Source organism: Tympanuchus pallidicinctus, unplaced genomic scaffold, assembly GCF_026119805.1.
Source record: "Tympanuchus pallidicinctus isolate F22 unplaced genomic scaffold, pur_lepc_1.0 scaffold7, whole genome shotgun sequence".
NCBI classification, from domain to species: Eukaryota; Metazoa; Chordata; class Aves; order Galliformes; family Phasianidae; genus Tympanuchus; species Tympanuchus pallidicinctus.
The window spans coordinates 8,298,138-8,313,204 of NW_026294791.1; the positions used below are offsets into that span (position 1 = coordinate 8,298,138).

At 45.4% G+C, this 15,067-nt stretch overlaps 1 protein-coding gene across 3 annotated transcripts; it reads left to right on the forward strand.

The window, feature by feature from the left end:
* Window positions 1-33: 33 nt before the first annotated feature.
* LOC128072230 (vitamin D3 hydroxylase-associated protein) lies at window positions 34-12,192 on the forward strand. 3 transcript variants are annotated; one of them, XM_052665782.1, is made up of 17 exons: window positions 34-251; window positions 418-597; window positions 2,336-2,463; window positions 3,374-3,487; window positions 3,812-3,955; window positions 4,189-4,322; window positions 4,645-4,851; window positions 5,198-5,238; window positions 5,541-5,665; window positions 6,210-6,335; window positions 6,874-6,971; window positions 7,648-7,747; window positions 8,493-8,536; window positions 9,106-9,145; window positions 10,723-10,831; window positions 11,585-11,730; window positions 11,905-12,192. In XM_052665782.1, exons 3-17 carry the CDS (start codon window positions 2,389-2,391, stop codon window positions 12,031-12,033), a joined length of 1,632 nt encoding a protein of 543 aa, XP_052521742.1. In that variant the 5' UTR covers window positions 34-251; window positions 418-597; window positions 2,336-2,388; the 3' UTR covers window positions 12,034-12,192. The 3 variants fall into 3 exon arrangements, with proteins under 3 accessions (XP_052521742.1, XP_052521741.1, XP_052521740.1); XM_052665781.1 differs by lacking the exon at window positions 418-597; XM_052665780.1 differs by lacking the exons at window positions 34-251; window positions 418-597 and having other exon boundaries at window positions 615-2,463.
* Window positions 12,193-15,067: the final 2,875 nt, after the last annotated feature.

The following is a 15,067-nucleotide window of genomic DNA, read 5'->3' on the forward strand; positions in this document are numbered from 1 at the left end:
GGTTTGGTGGTGGGTTTTTTTTGTTTTTTTTGTTTTTTTGGACATGTTATCTAAGACACTCAGATTCCTGCTTTCAGTGCCATAGGAAGGGTTTGTGCCTCCACAGAGCTCCACAGAAGTTGCATTATGAGGGAGAAAGGCTTTTCCTGTCACGCACCGGCAATCAAAGGTCAAAACTAAACCTCTGATAAGCAGGGAGGGAGCTGGACCACTTCCTGGATGGTAGAGCTGCTTACACCACACTGGCATGGGTGGGCATAAAGGGGAAAAACTGGTTAGCAACCCCCCATCCCTTAGGTACGCCTGCCTTCCCCAGAGCAGAGGTATAAACAGTACAGCTCACTGTCTTGCACAAACCCAGCAGCATGCCAGTGTCAGAGCCCTGCTCTGCTGCACATTCGTGCCTTCCATTTGCAGAGGGAGCCAGGCCAGGTTTTCAGCGAGGTCTCACGGCTGCTGGCAGGCACCCACACCGCGATTGGCAGCGGCGGCTGCTCCCAAAAGGCATCTGTGGGTGTCTGAGAAAGGAACTCCACAATGCGTTTTGCTGATGCAACTGCTCACAGATAAATCGAAACAAAGCTTTGACGGGAAAAGGTACGGGTGCTTTGGTTTTAAAGGCATTGTTATTGTTTAAACCAGAGTCATAGAAATGATAGGTTTTCGTCAGGAGCTGGGCAGAGGGTTTAGCCCAGCCTGTCAAATAGCAGCCCCAGAGTTCTAATTCTTTATCAGCAGGCTTTAAAAAAGGAGTGGAAGAGGAAGGGAGGGGAACTTCAGGCATCCCAGGACTGAATGCTATGTAACAACAGCTCCAGAGAAGCTTGGACTGAGTTTTTCACCATTTGTAGGCAATCGCTGCCTACATGGAAAATGTTGGTCTGGGATTTTCTGTTTGCACTTTAAAGTTCAAGTTGGGAGGAGATGGTCCCAGGAGGAGGAATGCCCACGTGTTGGCCTGAGCTGGCAGGGTGTAGCTCACTGCCCAGGCAGCCTCGTTAGTTTAACCAGTTTCGTTAACCAGTCTCTCATTAGCAAGGAGGTGGGTGGGACATAGGAGTCCTATGGGTGGAGATGCCAGTGGACCTAAACCAATAAGGATTCTTCCGGAAGCCCTGAGCAAAAGCCTCCAACAAACCGTGCCCACTGCCAAGGGGCAGTGCTGGGCTTACTGTGTGGTTTTGGGGACCTCAGTCCAGAGCAGGCAGTTGGCCCTGAAACTTAAAGCTGGGATGTGTGAATGAGGATCACCTCCCCACAGTCAGTGAGGAGAGGTTGGTGATGTCCACGCTGACTTGGCTGGGTTTTGCTGTCCATCGTGGATGGACAAGAAGGACACCCTCTCCTTTCCAGTTAGCAATCTGTTTCTCTGTGAAGTCTTGCTTCTTCTCTGTAGTTCCCTTCCTGCTGCCACAGTAATAATCCCACGGGATGTACAAGTAAAGTAGCAGAACAGCAGCACAAGCACTGGCTTTCAGCTCCCAAGGAAGACCTCTCCATCTGACAGTAATGACTTCCCAGGACCCAGTCTCCTTACAAGCTCTACTACCCTACTGGGAGTAGATGGGATACTGAACCCATCAGAGGAGATTTCCCTGATATGGATTGCTGAAATACTTTTTAAGGAGGCTTGGATAGAGAACGACAGAACAGTCATACTCCTTGGAGGCAGCTTCAGATAGGTCCTTCCAGTCTGCCTTTCCAGAATCATTTCCTGCTTGTGCTTACTCTTCACTGCGAGCCTTTTGTTCTCCTAAGCTCCCTCCTCTCCAATAAATGCAAGTTCTCCACAGCAAGCAAGGCTGGCCCAGCCAGTGCTGTAGGCTGTGCATGCTGTTGCTAGGGGAAAAGAGATGACAGTTGGGTGCTTCTAGTTAATGGGCTTAACTGCTTATTAATTATTAGATGTGGGGATAAGCCAGGCCAGGGTTTTTAAGATACTCAGCTCTGTTAATCAACTATTTCTAGCAGCAGGCAGTGGCCTGGAGAGCCACAACCTTGAGGGACATCCCCTCCAGACCTCTTGTGATCCGAGCATGCAGCTTGCAGCCCAACCCACAGTGTTCCTTGGGCAGGCAGATCCTTTCAAAGTCCACAGTCTTAAAAAGTCCATTCCTGGATTTTGTTAACACAACTTTGCCTCAGAGCTGATCTTGCCCAGAAGGCAACTGAATACTCTTCGTACATCAACTCTCCTTAGGAGAGGGTAGGAGACCCAAGTGTTTGTAACTGCACCAGACCAGGAGAAAAATCATGATCCAGGAGCGACTGTGGCAGGTCCTAGACCCCTTATGGGCTGACCCTCGCGTTCTCTCGGCCTTGTTTTGTGGTTCAGCTTCAGCCATTGTGCTGCTGAAATGGCTGGGTCGCAGGCGAATCCAGCAGAAGATGGAAGAAGCAAGAAGAACACGGGATCTGGCTCTGGAGAGAATGGAGAAGGCAGCTCGCAGGTTTAAGCAAGAGGTAATTTGGGGAAAAGCATGTGTAGAAGGATGGGATTGTATTTTGGGTAACTGAAGAAACACAATTTCTGATAGATTGCAGGGGCAAAGGCAGGAATATGCATACTTTGGATCATTACCAGCTTTTTTTAAGGGTCATCACCTTTATTGTTACCAAAAATCTCAAGCTGAGAAGGCAGCCTAAAGGAGATATTTTGTAATACAGATTATGTTGTGAGAATCCTGAGCGTGAGTGATGGATTGGAGTCTGAACCATATCACTGCTCATCTGTTCATCCTGCTAAGACTTTCTGCTCCTATCCTCCTCACCTCTGCCATCCCAACATCTCACATAATCGTAGAGTCATTAAGATTGGGAAGATCAATATGAATATCTTGTCCAACCATCAGCCCACATCTGTGATCACTCTAGACCTTGTTACTCAGTGAACATCTCGAAAATGTCGGGGGGGGGGGGTTGACTCCACCACCTTCCTGGGCAGCCTGAGGCAATAACTTCCAATATCCACCACATTGTCCTCCATGTACAGGTCCCTCTAACATTAGCGCATCAGTGACTGAAAGCCATTTCTTCCTCCATACCCCTAGATCAAGAAGCACACAGATTTCACAAGGGTTCAGGATTGGTCTTAAACCCAAAATGAACACCAGTTGCTATTCTGTTCTTGGAAAGGAACAGTGGGAGGCTACAGTTTACGCACTTTTTTTCCTCCAAGTTAATGATACATTTTTGTAAAACTTTAGCTGGTTCAAATGCCATATAACAGATCTTTGTCATGGAAACCAGGCTGAACTGTGACATCTATTCAGGGTCATTGCCAGGCAGATGTTAGAACATGGGATTTGCAACTTCAACACCAGCCTTTCCTGTCGTCTTCCTCTTTCTGCACCAAATTTCTTTCCCTTTGCAGAACCCAGGCACCCAGACTGCACACATCCTCTCACTGACCATGGTGGAGCTGGCGGAGAAGCTGAAGGAGGGGTCCCTGTCCCCAGAAAGCGTTCTCTACTCCTATATAGGCAAAGTGAGTGATGTCTCCAACATAGAGAGATGCTCCAGGGCTCCTCTGGTGCTGCTTGCAACCAGCCTGTTTTGTGGGAGAATGGCAATGCATGAGATCACAATTTGTCAGGATGGATGAAGGGTGGCTTGTGGCTGAATCCAGAGATCCAGGGCAGAAAATTATCCCCAAAATAAGTATGTAAAATTCATAGGTAAAGTCTGAATAATGATTGCTGAATGCTGGAGGTTTGAGGAGACTGAATTCTCAGCTTGAAAACACAAAGTGCTTTTTCTTTCCTTCAATCTATTTGTTCATCTTGCTACTCTCTCCAACCTCTCTGGAAAGGCTCTGGAGGTGAATCAGGAAGTGAACTGTGTAATAGACTTCATTCATGGCTGTGAGGATCAGCTCCAGAAACTGAAGAAACAGAAGGAGAAGGGGCTGCTCTATGGCATTCCTGTCAGCATCAAGGACCACATTGACTGCAAGGTACATCCCTAATTCCCCCTCCCCTTGGCCTGGGGCTGGAAACAGACAAGGATGTCCAGGATGTCTCTACTCTTGTATATGGGATCCAGCTTTATCCTTTTTACCTTATCACAGCTAACCAAGGGTGCCCTCAGGCAAGGATGCTTTGGACCATATATGTTATTTCTGTAGTTGTTACAGCTCTGAACAGCATCTTTACTAGTACCTAGAGAGCTTTGCTTCCTATCCCCAAGGGTCATGTCTCCACTGGTGGGATGGTGAAGTTTCTGGGCCAAATGAAGGAAGAAGACAGCGTCATCGTCCAGGTTCTGAAGAGCCAGGGGGCAATCCCCTTCGTGAAAACCAACATCCCGCAGACAATGATAAAGTAATTTTCATCTTCATGAAAACACTGTGTCATGCAAGTCTTGTGAACTGAGAGCGAGCGGGGCCAAATGCACAAGTTCCCACCCTCTTCCAACCAAATCATGCACGCTGAATTCATTGCCTCCCCATGTCAAACTACCATTCCTTGGTCTTTCTGTAGAATGCTACAAAGAAAGTATTTATTTTTGATGCCTCTTTCTTCCTATACTAATCAACATATCTAGTTCACAGTGATTCTACCCCTAGCATTAATTATGCATTGTCTTGTCTTTATGATTTGTGGAGATAGAAGTACTTCACTCACCTGCTGTTCTTCTCCCCAGCTATGACTGCAGCAATCTCATTTTTGGCCAGACGCTGAACCCCCTCAACCACCAGAAGACCCCCGGGGGCTCCTCAGGAGGGGAAGGAGCTCTGATTGCAGGGGGAGGCTCCCTCCTGGGCATTGGCTCAGATGTAGCTGGCAGCATCCGCCTGCCATCCAGCTTCTGTGGGCTATGTGGGCTTAAACCCACAGGCTTCAGGATCAGGTACACCCTAACAACTGTCCCCTTCCAGCTAATGTAGAGGGTGAAAAGTTTTTCCTGCAGTGCAGTCAACTACACAATAAATTTCTGTTTATCAGAGATGGGTTATTCTCAGATGAGGAATTGCTTAAGCACCAGGGAAAGGAAATGATAAAAAACATCTCTAGCACCTGGCAACTTAATGCTCCTGGGAGTCTTCCTAATCTAGAAGGGTGCCAAGTCTCTGCAGGGCCTTTGGTCCTCCTAGATAGTCACTGGGGCAAATGGGAAGTCTGCAAGCCAGCATGGTGACACACCTTAGAGCATGACACCTTAGATATCTAATCTGCTTCTCCCATTCTGCTTCTAGCAAATTGGGTGTGATTTCTCCTATCGCAGGAATGAGCTCAGGTAAGTTCATCCAGATAATATATTACTACTGCCAAACGTTCTCTGCTGTTGGCAGCATGGCTGCAGTCCTTGTTCCTCTTGAATGGGACTTGTGCCTCCAGAATGCTGACCCAGAAGATGACATCGTGCCTCTGAGACTTAGGGACTGTCCTTGGCAGGCTTCCTTGCTCACTTCTTGCACATTCATTCCCCAGTCCTCTTCCCTGGCCTGAATAAAACTCCTCTCCTCTGGGCCACTACCAGCTACTATAAGGGAGCACCAGGCCCACCTGCCTGAAATAATGGGATCTTTGTGCTTGCAGTGATAGGGATGCTGGGGCCAATAGCAAGGGATGTGGACAGCCTGGCCCTCTGCATGAAGGCGCTGCTCTGTGAGGAGATGTTCCGTCTGGATCCCACCGTGCCCCCCATCCCCTTTGATGAGGAGGTGAGGCTCAGAGGCAGTCCCATGCCTCCATTTGTCTACCACTAAAGAGAGATCTTGAGAGACTCTCATCTGGTTTCGTACCTGAAGACAGTGAAGGGGAAGCAATGCTGCTGATCAGACGAGTCCCAGCATGAGCAACCATGAGAAGAAGCCACAGACAGGGTTGGCAGATGAGGCCTGCTGAATGCTGATCCCTACCATTGCCTTCCCAGCAATGCCTGGAAAAGACTTGTTGGCTTCCTAAAGGAATTCATTTTTCCTGATCAGAGAAATTCACCCCTCACATCTTTAAAAAGAGCCTTATTGAGAAGCCATGAACCTAAGAAATCTTTGCGCTTTGCAATTATCTCTCTGGTTCTGCCCATTTGCTGCTTTCTGGCTCAGGTCTTAGCATCTTTCAATTGTCCCTGCTATACAGACAATTATTCCTGACATATGGCTCTTTCCACTAGCCCAAATGCCCTGTCTTTCTTCCAGCCCTGTCTGCCTTCCCTAGGAATGGTCTGATCTGGTACATGTGTCCAAGCAGTGGCTCTTCTCACAGGTTTACACCAGTTCAAAGCCACTTCGGATTGGATATTATGAAGAAGATGGCTACTTCCAACCCTCACCCAGTATGAAACGGGCCGTCCAGCAGACCAGAAAGCTCCTGCAAGAAGCAGGACATACAGTAAGTTTTCACACCTGTGGTTACTAGGAGCTATCATCCTGCTCCTTACGGAGTCTGGACAAGTCATTTCACATCTCTCTTTTATAAAGAATGCCATGGGACAATGTTTTTTCCATCATGTTTTGCATCTCCATGAGCATCAATCTTGCAGCAGCTTCCATGATCCTGAATCTGCTGAATCCAGTTTACAGATTTTTGGGTGGAGTACAGGTTGAGCTCCCAGGGATCACTTCTAGCCTAAACTACAGTGTGGTTCTGCCAGTAGTCTTTTCTATATAGAGTGTTGTTCCAGTGACAAGTATAAATGAAGAATATTTGGTGTTTTGAATACTTGGCCTCTAAATATACTTCTCTAAGGAGCAAAGAAGAAAAGCCTATGTAAAATCATGTCACTGTGTGCTAATGCCTTGGAAACAGGAAAGGACAGAGGGTGGATGGCAGCAGCCCAGGTCTCTTTGAATATGGAGGGAGGTCTACACAGGGCTTTGTCATTCATTTGTGTTTCTTGCCTCTTGAACAATGAATGGTTTTCCTGCAGATTGTTCCCTTTGCACCACCTAAGATTGACTACATGGTAGATGAACTGTTTACCAGAGGGATTTTCTCAGATGGTGCTGCTCACATGGTGGACTCTTTGTGAGTAAAACTCATTGCTTTCAGTGCAAACCCTGAGACTTGACATGGTGTGACCAATGGATGCATCCAAAGTGCTTTTGTTCCTGTAGATGCATGCTTTTATGAACATGGTGGTAGGTGGATTGTTGGACTGGATGATCTTAGAGGTCTTTTCCAACCTTACTGATTCTATGATTCTAAAGAGAGAGCAGCAGAGGAGTGATTTCTGGAAGGGAGAATTCATCTTGGACAGCAACTATCTCACTACAGTAGGTCACATGCATGGGTAACCCTATAGGGTAACAGCATGCCCTGTGTCAGCAGTGCTGTGGCAAATGTTTTTATGCTTGTGATTAGTCTGTGGCACATGGGGAACAGCACAAGCTGTGTAACTTCCCACAGAAGTGCAGAGGGTCAGCTCTGGTGAGCAGCCCGATGCCCACCTTGCCAATTGCTCACTGCCTTTCCTTATAATAGGGAAAACAGGATAGGAAAATAGGGAGAAGGCTTATGGGTCAAGATATAAACAGATTGCTTGCTGATTGCTATCATGGGTAAAGCAGACTCAGCTTGGGGCAGTCAAGCTGAAACCAGCTCTGGATTTGACTCTGGGGGTATGGTTGGCCACCTCCAAATAGGGTTGTGCCCTCTGGCACAAGTTTCTTGTTCTGAGTACCTTTGCTCTCTGTCCTTCTAGCAAAGGAGATATCGTGGATCCTAATCTGAAGTCCCAGTTCAATACTTACAGGCTTCCTGCTTTGGTGAAGAGGATCCTGGCTATCATTTTGAAGCCTATTGTAAGTATATGGAGACATCTCCTCTGTGTTCTAGGAAGTCATCAAGGTGGGGAACTTGACACATGATGGGCTGCACCACTCAATGCTTTGCTGCCTTGTGTCAAGAGTCTGGAGGTTTTTGAAGTGCCATACTCTTAAGTAAACTTGGTCTCTATGCAAGGATCTAAACATCATCTCCACATCCAGGAGATTTTCTCCAGGGCTAGCTGTGCTGTCTAGAGCCTTATTCCTAGGAGTTGTTGTAATTGAATTAAAGAAGGGCAACAAAGGGTCTGAAGGGCCTGGAATAAAAGTCTGATGGAAGTGGCTGAGGGAACTGGAATTGTTCAGTCTGAAAATGAGGAGGCTCAGGTGAGAACTTATTGCTCTCTACAATCCTCTGGAAGCAGGTTGTAGTGAGGTGGTCAGCCTCTTCTCCCAGGTAACAGAGATAGGATGAGAGGTGATGGCTTTGAAGTGGCTTTCAAGAAAAGGGTAGGTGTTGCACTCAGTAACATGGCTTAGAGAGTGTGGTGGTGATGGGCTGACAGTAGGACTGGGTGATGTTAGTGGTCTTTTCCAACTGTAATGATTCTGTAATTCTATGAATGTGTAAGTTATTGTTGGATTACAACCATCTCATTGGAAACTGTACTTGATCTTCAGAGCCACTTCTACTAGGACAAGAAGCGTGCCCAAAATAAAGTCCCATCTATTTCATCTGCATTGTTGACTAATCCCAAGTTTTAATTCTTCCCTCCCAAAGTACCCACGAATTGCTCGGGATCTCAGTGCTCTCTGTGGAGTGGGGTAAGTGGCACTGAAGTAGAGGAAGGGATTCACGTGGATGTATCCACTGGGTTCATGCAAGTAGATGCCAGCTTGCTGTGCAAAATTACTATGGCTCAGCATGGTGTTGCCTAGGGCGAGGCATCAGAAATTAAGGGTGCGAAGTTCCTCATTGTGGCAGGGCTAGGATATCTCAGCTCACACAGATAAAGGCAGCTTTCCTCGTGGTTAGGTGGATTCTGGTACACAGAAGGCAATGTGCCAAGGCAGTACAGATACCTGCATATGGATGCAGTATGATGTGAAGTGCAGACCCCTCTGAGAGACAAAAAGAAGCAAACTGAGAGCAGTTGAATTTAAAAGACTGCCATGATTTTTGTCTAGGTCAGAATAAATGAAATCATGGCAGTAGGGTCTTTTGATGTATGCACAAGTACATGTGAACCCTGTGGAACCATCCAGGCAATGCTATGACTTGTTCTCGGGGTGGTCATGTAGTTCCCATAACAATGGGCTATTTGTACTTGTATTATTATTATTGTTTTCTGTTGCCACAGTCCCAATTCCAATCAATCTTTTCACCATTCCAGGTCTGCCAAAAACCTCTGGGATCAGCATATAGCTGTGGCGGTAGGATGATTTATCTTCCTTTGTAAATACAGTAAGGGATTCCTATCATTGGTTTCACCTCTGTGATGGATCTGGTGTTGGGTCATCTCAAATAAAGCAGCTGGGCTTTTCAAGTGATGTTAATGTAGAGGTCTCTACTTGCTTACTCTCCCCAGCCCAAATTAGGACAGGGTAAAAATCTGCGGTTGTGAACTCTTTGGCTCAGATGTACTTTGTATGAACTCATTTTGGTTCAGCAATGTGGGACAGGAAGCATTGTCGTGGATAGCTGAGCCCATTGCTGCTCACAAACCAATCAGGTTCCTTTCAAAACAACCTGGGTTTTGCATTTGCACTTATTTTTATTGGCCATCTCCTCTCCTCTCTGATCTGATGATTGGAAGCCTTCTTATTTCTTCTGCTGCTTGTTCACTTGCAGTTCTTACTCATTTTATTCCATCCCTGAGTTTAAATAACACCTCTCCTCTCTGGTATTTTCCACTCGATCCCAGTCTATTTGCAGACAGCAGTTGTGTCCCCTTTTAGCTGGTGTTTTGCTAGGCTGAAGGAGTTGAGCTATTTTGGCATCTCCTCACAAGGATCTGTGTTGCTTAGGACACCCTTACAACCATCCCTGAGAGCAAACATGCCTCCAGCTTCCACCATGCAGCCTCCGTCAGTGTCAGTCATGAGATAGAAATGCACGCTCACAGCAGCAGGTCTGATTGACTGAAAGCAGATCATTCTTCTCCTACTCCCACCCCACTCCCTGCCAAAAAAAAAAAAATAGAAAAGAAAATCCTCTAAAAAGATTTGGTAACCTCAAAGGTATTTTGGATTTTTTTTTCTTCAGCAAAGCATTATTCATGGTTTTCATTTATTACAAACAAGAGTTGACCCAACATTTTTGGCCAGCTACCAGCTTTCCTCTCAGGAAAGCATGAAACTATTTGCACTGCATTTTCTGGAAATCCTCTCTTTCGTCAAACTTTCAGCAGATTGATCTCAGGCTGCGTATGAAATTTGAGAACAGATAAAAAATAGAATCATAGAATCACTGAGGTTGGAAAAGACCTCTAAGGTCATGTAGTCCAATCTCAACCTGTCCCCAGCTTCCCAAGTCCCTCAGTACCACTGAGGCTGCTCAAGTAGCCCTATGGTCCATCCGTATTGATTTACTAAGAGACAGTGGAGCAGCAATTTGAGAATGGATTCATCCATTGCCTGATGTTCAGTAGACTCTAGATTCTTCTACCAAACTAACAAAGCTTTTAGGAAATGGACTTTTATTTGGATTACTGTTGATCTCCACTCAATCAAATGCAAAGACAAAACCGTGCGTAAGGACTGGGTAAACATTCACAGAAAGCTGTCAACTCTGAAATGCCCACTTGACATCAGTGCCTATGTCTGGGCAGGATAGACCTGGGAGAGGAAAAATGAAGCCTGCTGGCTCTTTCAAAGTACAGCTCGGATTTTATTTCACCTTTCTCTTTTATCTAAGCATGCTTTTTTTCCTCTTTTCTATGCTGTAGACATTGATCTGCCACTGCTGTCCAACAGGCATTGGTTGTCATCTGCTCTGTCTTTCCCTCTAGGTTTACCGCACTGAATTCATTGCTAAATGGAGGAAGCAAAAACTGGATGTGATTCTTTGTCCTGTACTTGGTCCAGCCTTTAACCATGGCTACGCTGGGAAGCTATTTGGTAATCTCCATTGAGACATCTCACGGATGCATCTATGTTATTGTTTGTGGGCAGAGCAGCGGCAAGATGTTTAGGTCTCTTGTACATTCCTCAGACTGTCTGCTCTTCCCTTTGAGGAAGTTAGCACAGGGAATTCTCCACTCTGTGTCTCCTCATGTTCCCACTTCATCTGAGCTGCAGATGTTTGGATTATTATGGGCGGCATTTAGTGACACATCAGTCCCAGTAGTTACTTGGTGAGCTTCCTCTGTATCATCTGACCTTCTGAAAGTGCACGTGAAGAGAGCTGCTAGGGTGCTGGCAGTTCCTATCTCAAGACAAGTTCTTTTGAAAGCGGCCATCTTATGTTCCCCGTAAGGAGCTTTGCAATGAGCAGACATGAAAATTTGCCTTGCAGAAAGAGGCGATTTGATAGCTTCCAAGAAACATCCAGAGTCTTCCATTCCTCTAACTGCAGCTCTCTGCCCTAGAAATGCCCTAGATGGTGTTACAGACCTGGATACCAGGATTTTACCCTGAAGTGTGAAAGACAAGTTCAGACTTCATCTGCCTCAGGTCAAATATTCATATCTATCTCTCTCAGAGCAGAGCTAATATCCACCATGCGGCCCTCAAACCTCCCCACCAGGAGTCCCATGGTCTTTTTAGATCCAGCAACTCCAGTCCAAAATTCCTTCAAACTGAATTATCATCTGAAAGTCTTCACTGGCCCAGCACACTTAAATTTTACATGTTCTGTGTGATCTTTTCCAGCTGCAACCTCCTATACCAACTTGTACAATGTCTTAAACTTCCCTGCTGGAGTGGTGCCAGTCAGCACAGTCACAAGAGCTGATGAAGAAGAACTGAAGCATTACCGAGGGCACTACGAGGATCCTTGGGATAAGAGACTGAAAGAGGTGAGCAGAGAAAGTCTTAGCAGAAGGCCATGACAGTATGCACCCCTGGCATATTGTCTTTTCTCCATCTTATGATGACATCTGTCTCCTTGTATATCTTTCACTTTCTGTACTGTCATAAGATGGCATTACACACCCTGTGCTCTGACTCAACACCACGCTTAATTTTTGCAGGCTGTGGAAGGAGCTGTGGGGCTGCCTGTGGCTGTGCAATGTGTGGCTTTGCCATGGCAGGAGGAGCTGTGCCTTCGGTTCATGAAGGAGGTGGAGAACCTTTCCCGTGGCATGAGGAGAAATGCATGATTTCTCAGGATCTGCTTTGCTTATGTTGACCTTTAATACCCTGCTTGTCACTCCGTCACCTTTTACTCAGTGTGCAACACAGATAGCAATCTGCAGACTCCAAATTCCATTTCAGTAAAATGGCAATAAATGCTGCTTGAAAGCAGTTGGAAAAATCTATTCCCTGTCCAAACTTCCTCTTTCATTAAAGTGAGATAAAACCTGGTCTAGTGCTTGATCTAGTGCTTGGCAACCCTGCCCATAGCAGGGAGTTGGAACTGGATGATCTTTGAGGTCCCTTCCAACCCAAGCCACTCTTTGGTTCTATGAGAAAACTAAAAGCAAGGCAAGAGAGTTAATTTGGAGCAAAGGAGTCTGAAAACCATAGTGAAACAATATTTGGTGTATAATAAAAGGCTGAAGAGCTGATTACCTCTATATTTTATTTCCAACAGTGGCAGTAACAGATGTTTAAGGGAGAGTATAACCTGGCAGGATTCTCTCTTTGGCTGTGCCATTAGTTGACAAAAGGTTGCAGTTAGCCCATCAGTAACTGGTCATCAATAATTTAATAACTAGTTCAGCCTCTTCTTGGTCTCTGTTGTTCTTTTGGTCTCCACACCATCCAATGGCAGCGAGCTCTACAGTTTAATTGGGAAGCAAGTAGTGGAAAGCTTTGTTATCACTGTTTGAGCACATGCTGTCTGAATAGTAAATAATCTGCCTTCAGTCCTGTTCCCCACTGTTTTTTCCAGTTAAGCAATAGGAAAAGAAGGTTGCTATTTTGTCTTTTCACTGCCTATAATCACTAAAGGGAAATCTGAGTTCAAACATTTCTGTGGCTCAGTTTTGGTACTTCCAGCTTCACTGTGAAAATTGTATGCTGTCCTTGACCTAACCATTGCACTCCAGGTTTCCTGTTCCACTTACGTCCAGCACAACATCCTGGCTGTAGGCTTTGTTTTGATTATTCAGGAGAATTTTAATAAAGACTTATATCTGCTTATTTTTCTTCACTTTGCAGGGTAAACTTTGTCTTGTTGCAATATTGGGAGCACATAAAGCTCCCCAGAAGAACTGGTACCAGCAGAACATACATACATTGTTAGGACAGGTCACTGTTCTCTTACAATATCTGACATAGATAGGACTGCCTGGTGTAACAGAATGTGGCAGAAGATATTAGAGACGTGATGGCCAGTGCTCAAGTGAGGAAGTAACTAAAAGCAAGTACCCAGAAATGGGTGAAATTAGCAACAATTAGGACTAATCCACCTTTCACTCTGAAACAGCTGTTTCAATTCTCCAAGCATGGTTCCAATCTGCTCTTCCCACCCCTATTACTGTTCTTCTCCTCTTCATTCAGCTCATCTGGCTTCTTCCTCTTGTCTGCATGCCCAGTATGAGACACTAAAAGGAAAACTTCTTGCAGTAAACATTGTGCCCAGCCACAGAGCAGCTGGGAACAACTTCATCATTCTCCATCACGCTGCTGAAGTGTCTGTGATCACTTGTTCAGTAGGACCAGGCCTGTGCATGATGGCATGATGGAGGACACAGGAATGCTGTGGATTGAAGAAATAACAAATCTCTGCGTCTGGCTGACAGCGGCTGTATAGCTGTATAGTTGTGAGTAGAATCCATACAACCCATTTATAGTAATGGGAGGTTTCTGACAGGATGTTTCATGTTGGTTAGTGCTGTTCTGCAACTGCTAATGGATTTTGACTGGAATTAAAGCATGTGTTTTGATGAAAATCTTATGATTCCAATAGATATTCCAGGCTGAAATGAGTCACTAACTGGAGAGTTCCCAGAAAATATTTATTCAGCCCTCTTGAGTCAAATGGAACAATTCTAGAGGAGACCAGCCCATTTCACTATGACTTCAGCAGCTTCTGAAATATCTTTAAAGTTGTTTCAGGGCAACATAGTCAACATATTTTGTTTTGGAAAAGTACAGCAGAATGTATGGATACAAAAATCTTGAATATGGGATACAGTCCTCAGGGTTAATTCTTCGTCTTTTTTATCAAAATGGATTCTAAGCTGATCTGACTTAAGAAAAAGAAGAAAAAAATTACCAGATTGGAGGGAGGATTGTTTATGTAAAGGCTCTAACGAAAACCAGCCTGCTTGAGAGCTGCAGGTGTTGGGTGGAGGTTAATGACAGTAAGCTGGTGTTGTCTTGCTTCTTCAAGCAGAGATGATACAGCCTTGCTGGCAACAGGAGCAGACTGCCTGGGTTGGTCTGCTGCCTTATTCTGTGTGAGGCACTGTGGAGGAGGTCTGCAGAAAGAGGAGAAGCGATAACAGTGCTGTCTGTCTCAGGGGTCAGATGAGTACCAAAGGATAGGGATTCTTCCATTTCTTTTTTGGCTCTGTCCCATGACCCACTTGAGTGTACTTCCTCTTATTCTCCCTGCATTGCTCAACATTTGAAAGCCCCACATGCAGCCAGGTAAGCATTTTTATTTCTATCCCCAGCAAAAAAAGGATAACAGCAAAAAGAGGAAACCACTGAATGGACAGCAAAGAAAGTCAATTGGGTGATTGTTTCAAAACTTGTCTCTTCCATGTCACCAACACCAAGCATGATAGGCAGTGTATCATTTATAAAATAATTATAGATCTATCTGGAGTCTTTGTGCTGGGACTGGATCAGCTTTGCCTGTTATAAGCTGATGAACCTGGAACTGTACTTTGAATTAGGAGAATGTCCAAAAATGAGGCAGGTAGATGCCATTGCAGGGTCAGTATCTATGATTAGACATTATAATGGTGTCTCAGCAGTGGTCCTGAAGCTCCTGTTAAAGCTTAGAGGAGATGTTTAGCAATAAGTGAAGCACAAACCTGTAGTATTACCTGGCAACCCATGGAAGCAGTAACAACTATTTTGACGTTGTGACCTGGATTGAGTGGAGTGATAACATCATTGCAACAGTGCTGTACTTGGCCTTGACTGTTTATCTTCATAAACCTTGAACTGTGTATTAGGCAGGCTGACTTTTTTGCTAGGGACTTGAGATTTGATCTGAGACATTCCTCGTTTTCC

Excerpts from the sequence above, each read along its gene's own strand:
- LOC128072230 (XM_052665780.1), top strand. The coding sequence starts at position 2,254 with ATGATCCAGGAGCGACTGTGGCAGGTCCTAGACCCCTTATGGGCTGAC. Across the intron at positions 3,488-3,811 it reads TCTACTCCTATATAGGCAAA|GCTCTGGAGGTGAATCAGGA; the intron begins GTGAGTGATGTC and ends CTCTCTGGAAAG. Across the intron at positions 4,323-4,644 it reads ATCCCGCAGACAATGATAAA|CTATGACTGCAGCAATCTCA; the intron begins GTAATTTTCATC and ends TCTTCTCCCCAG.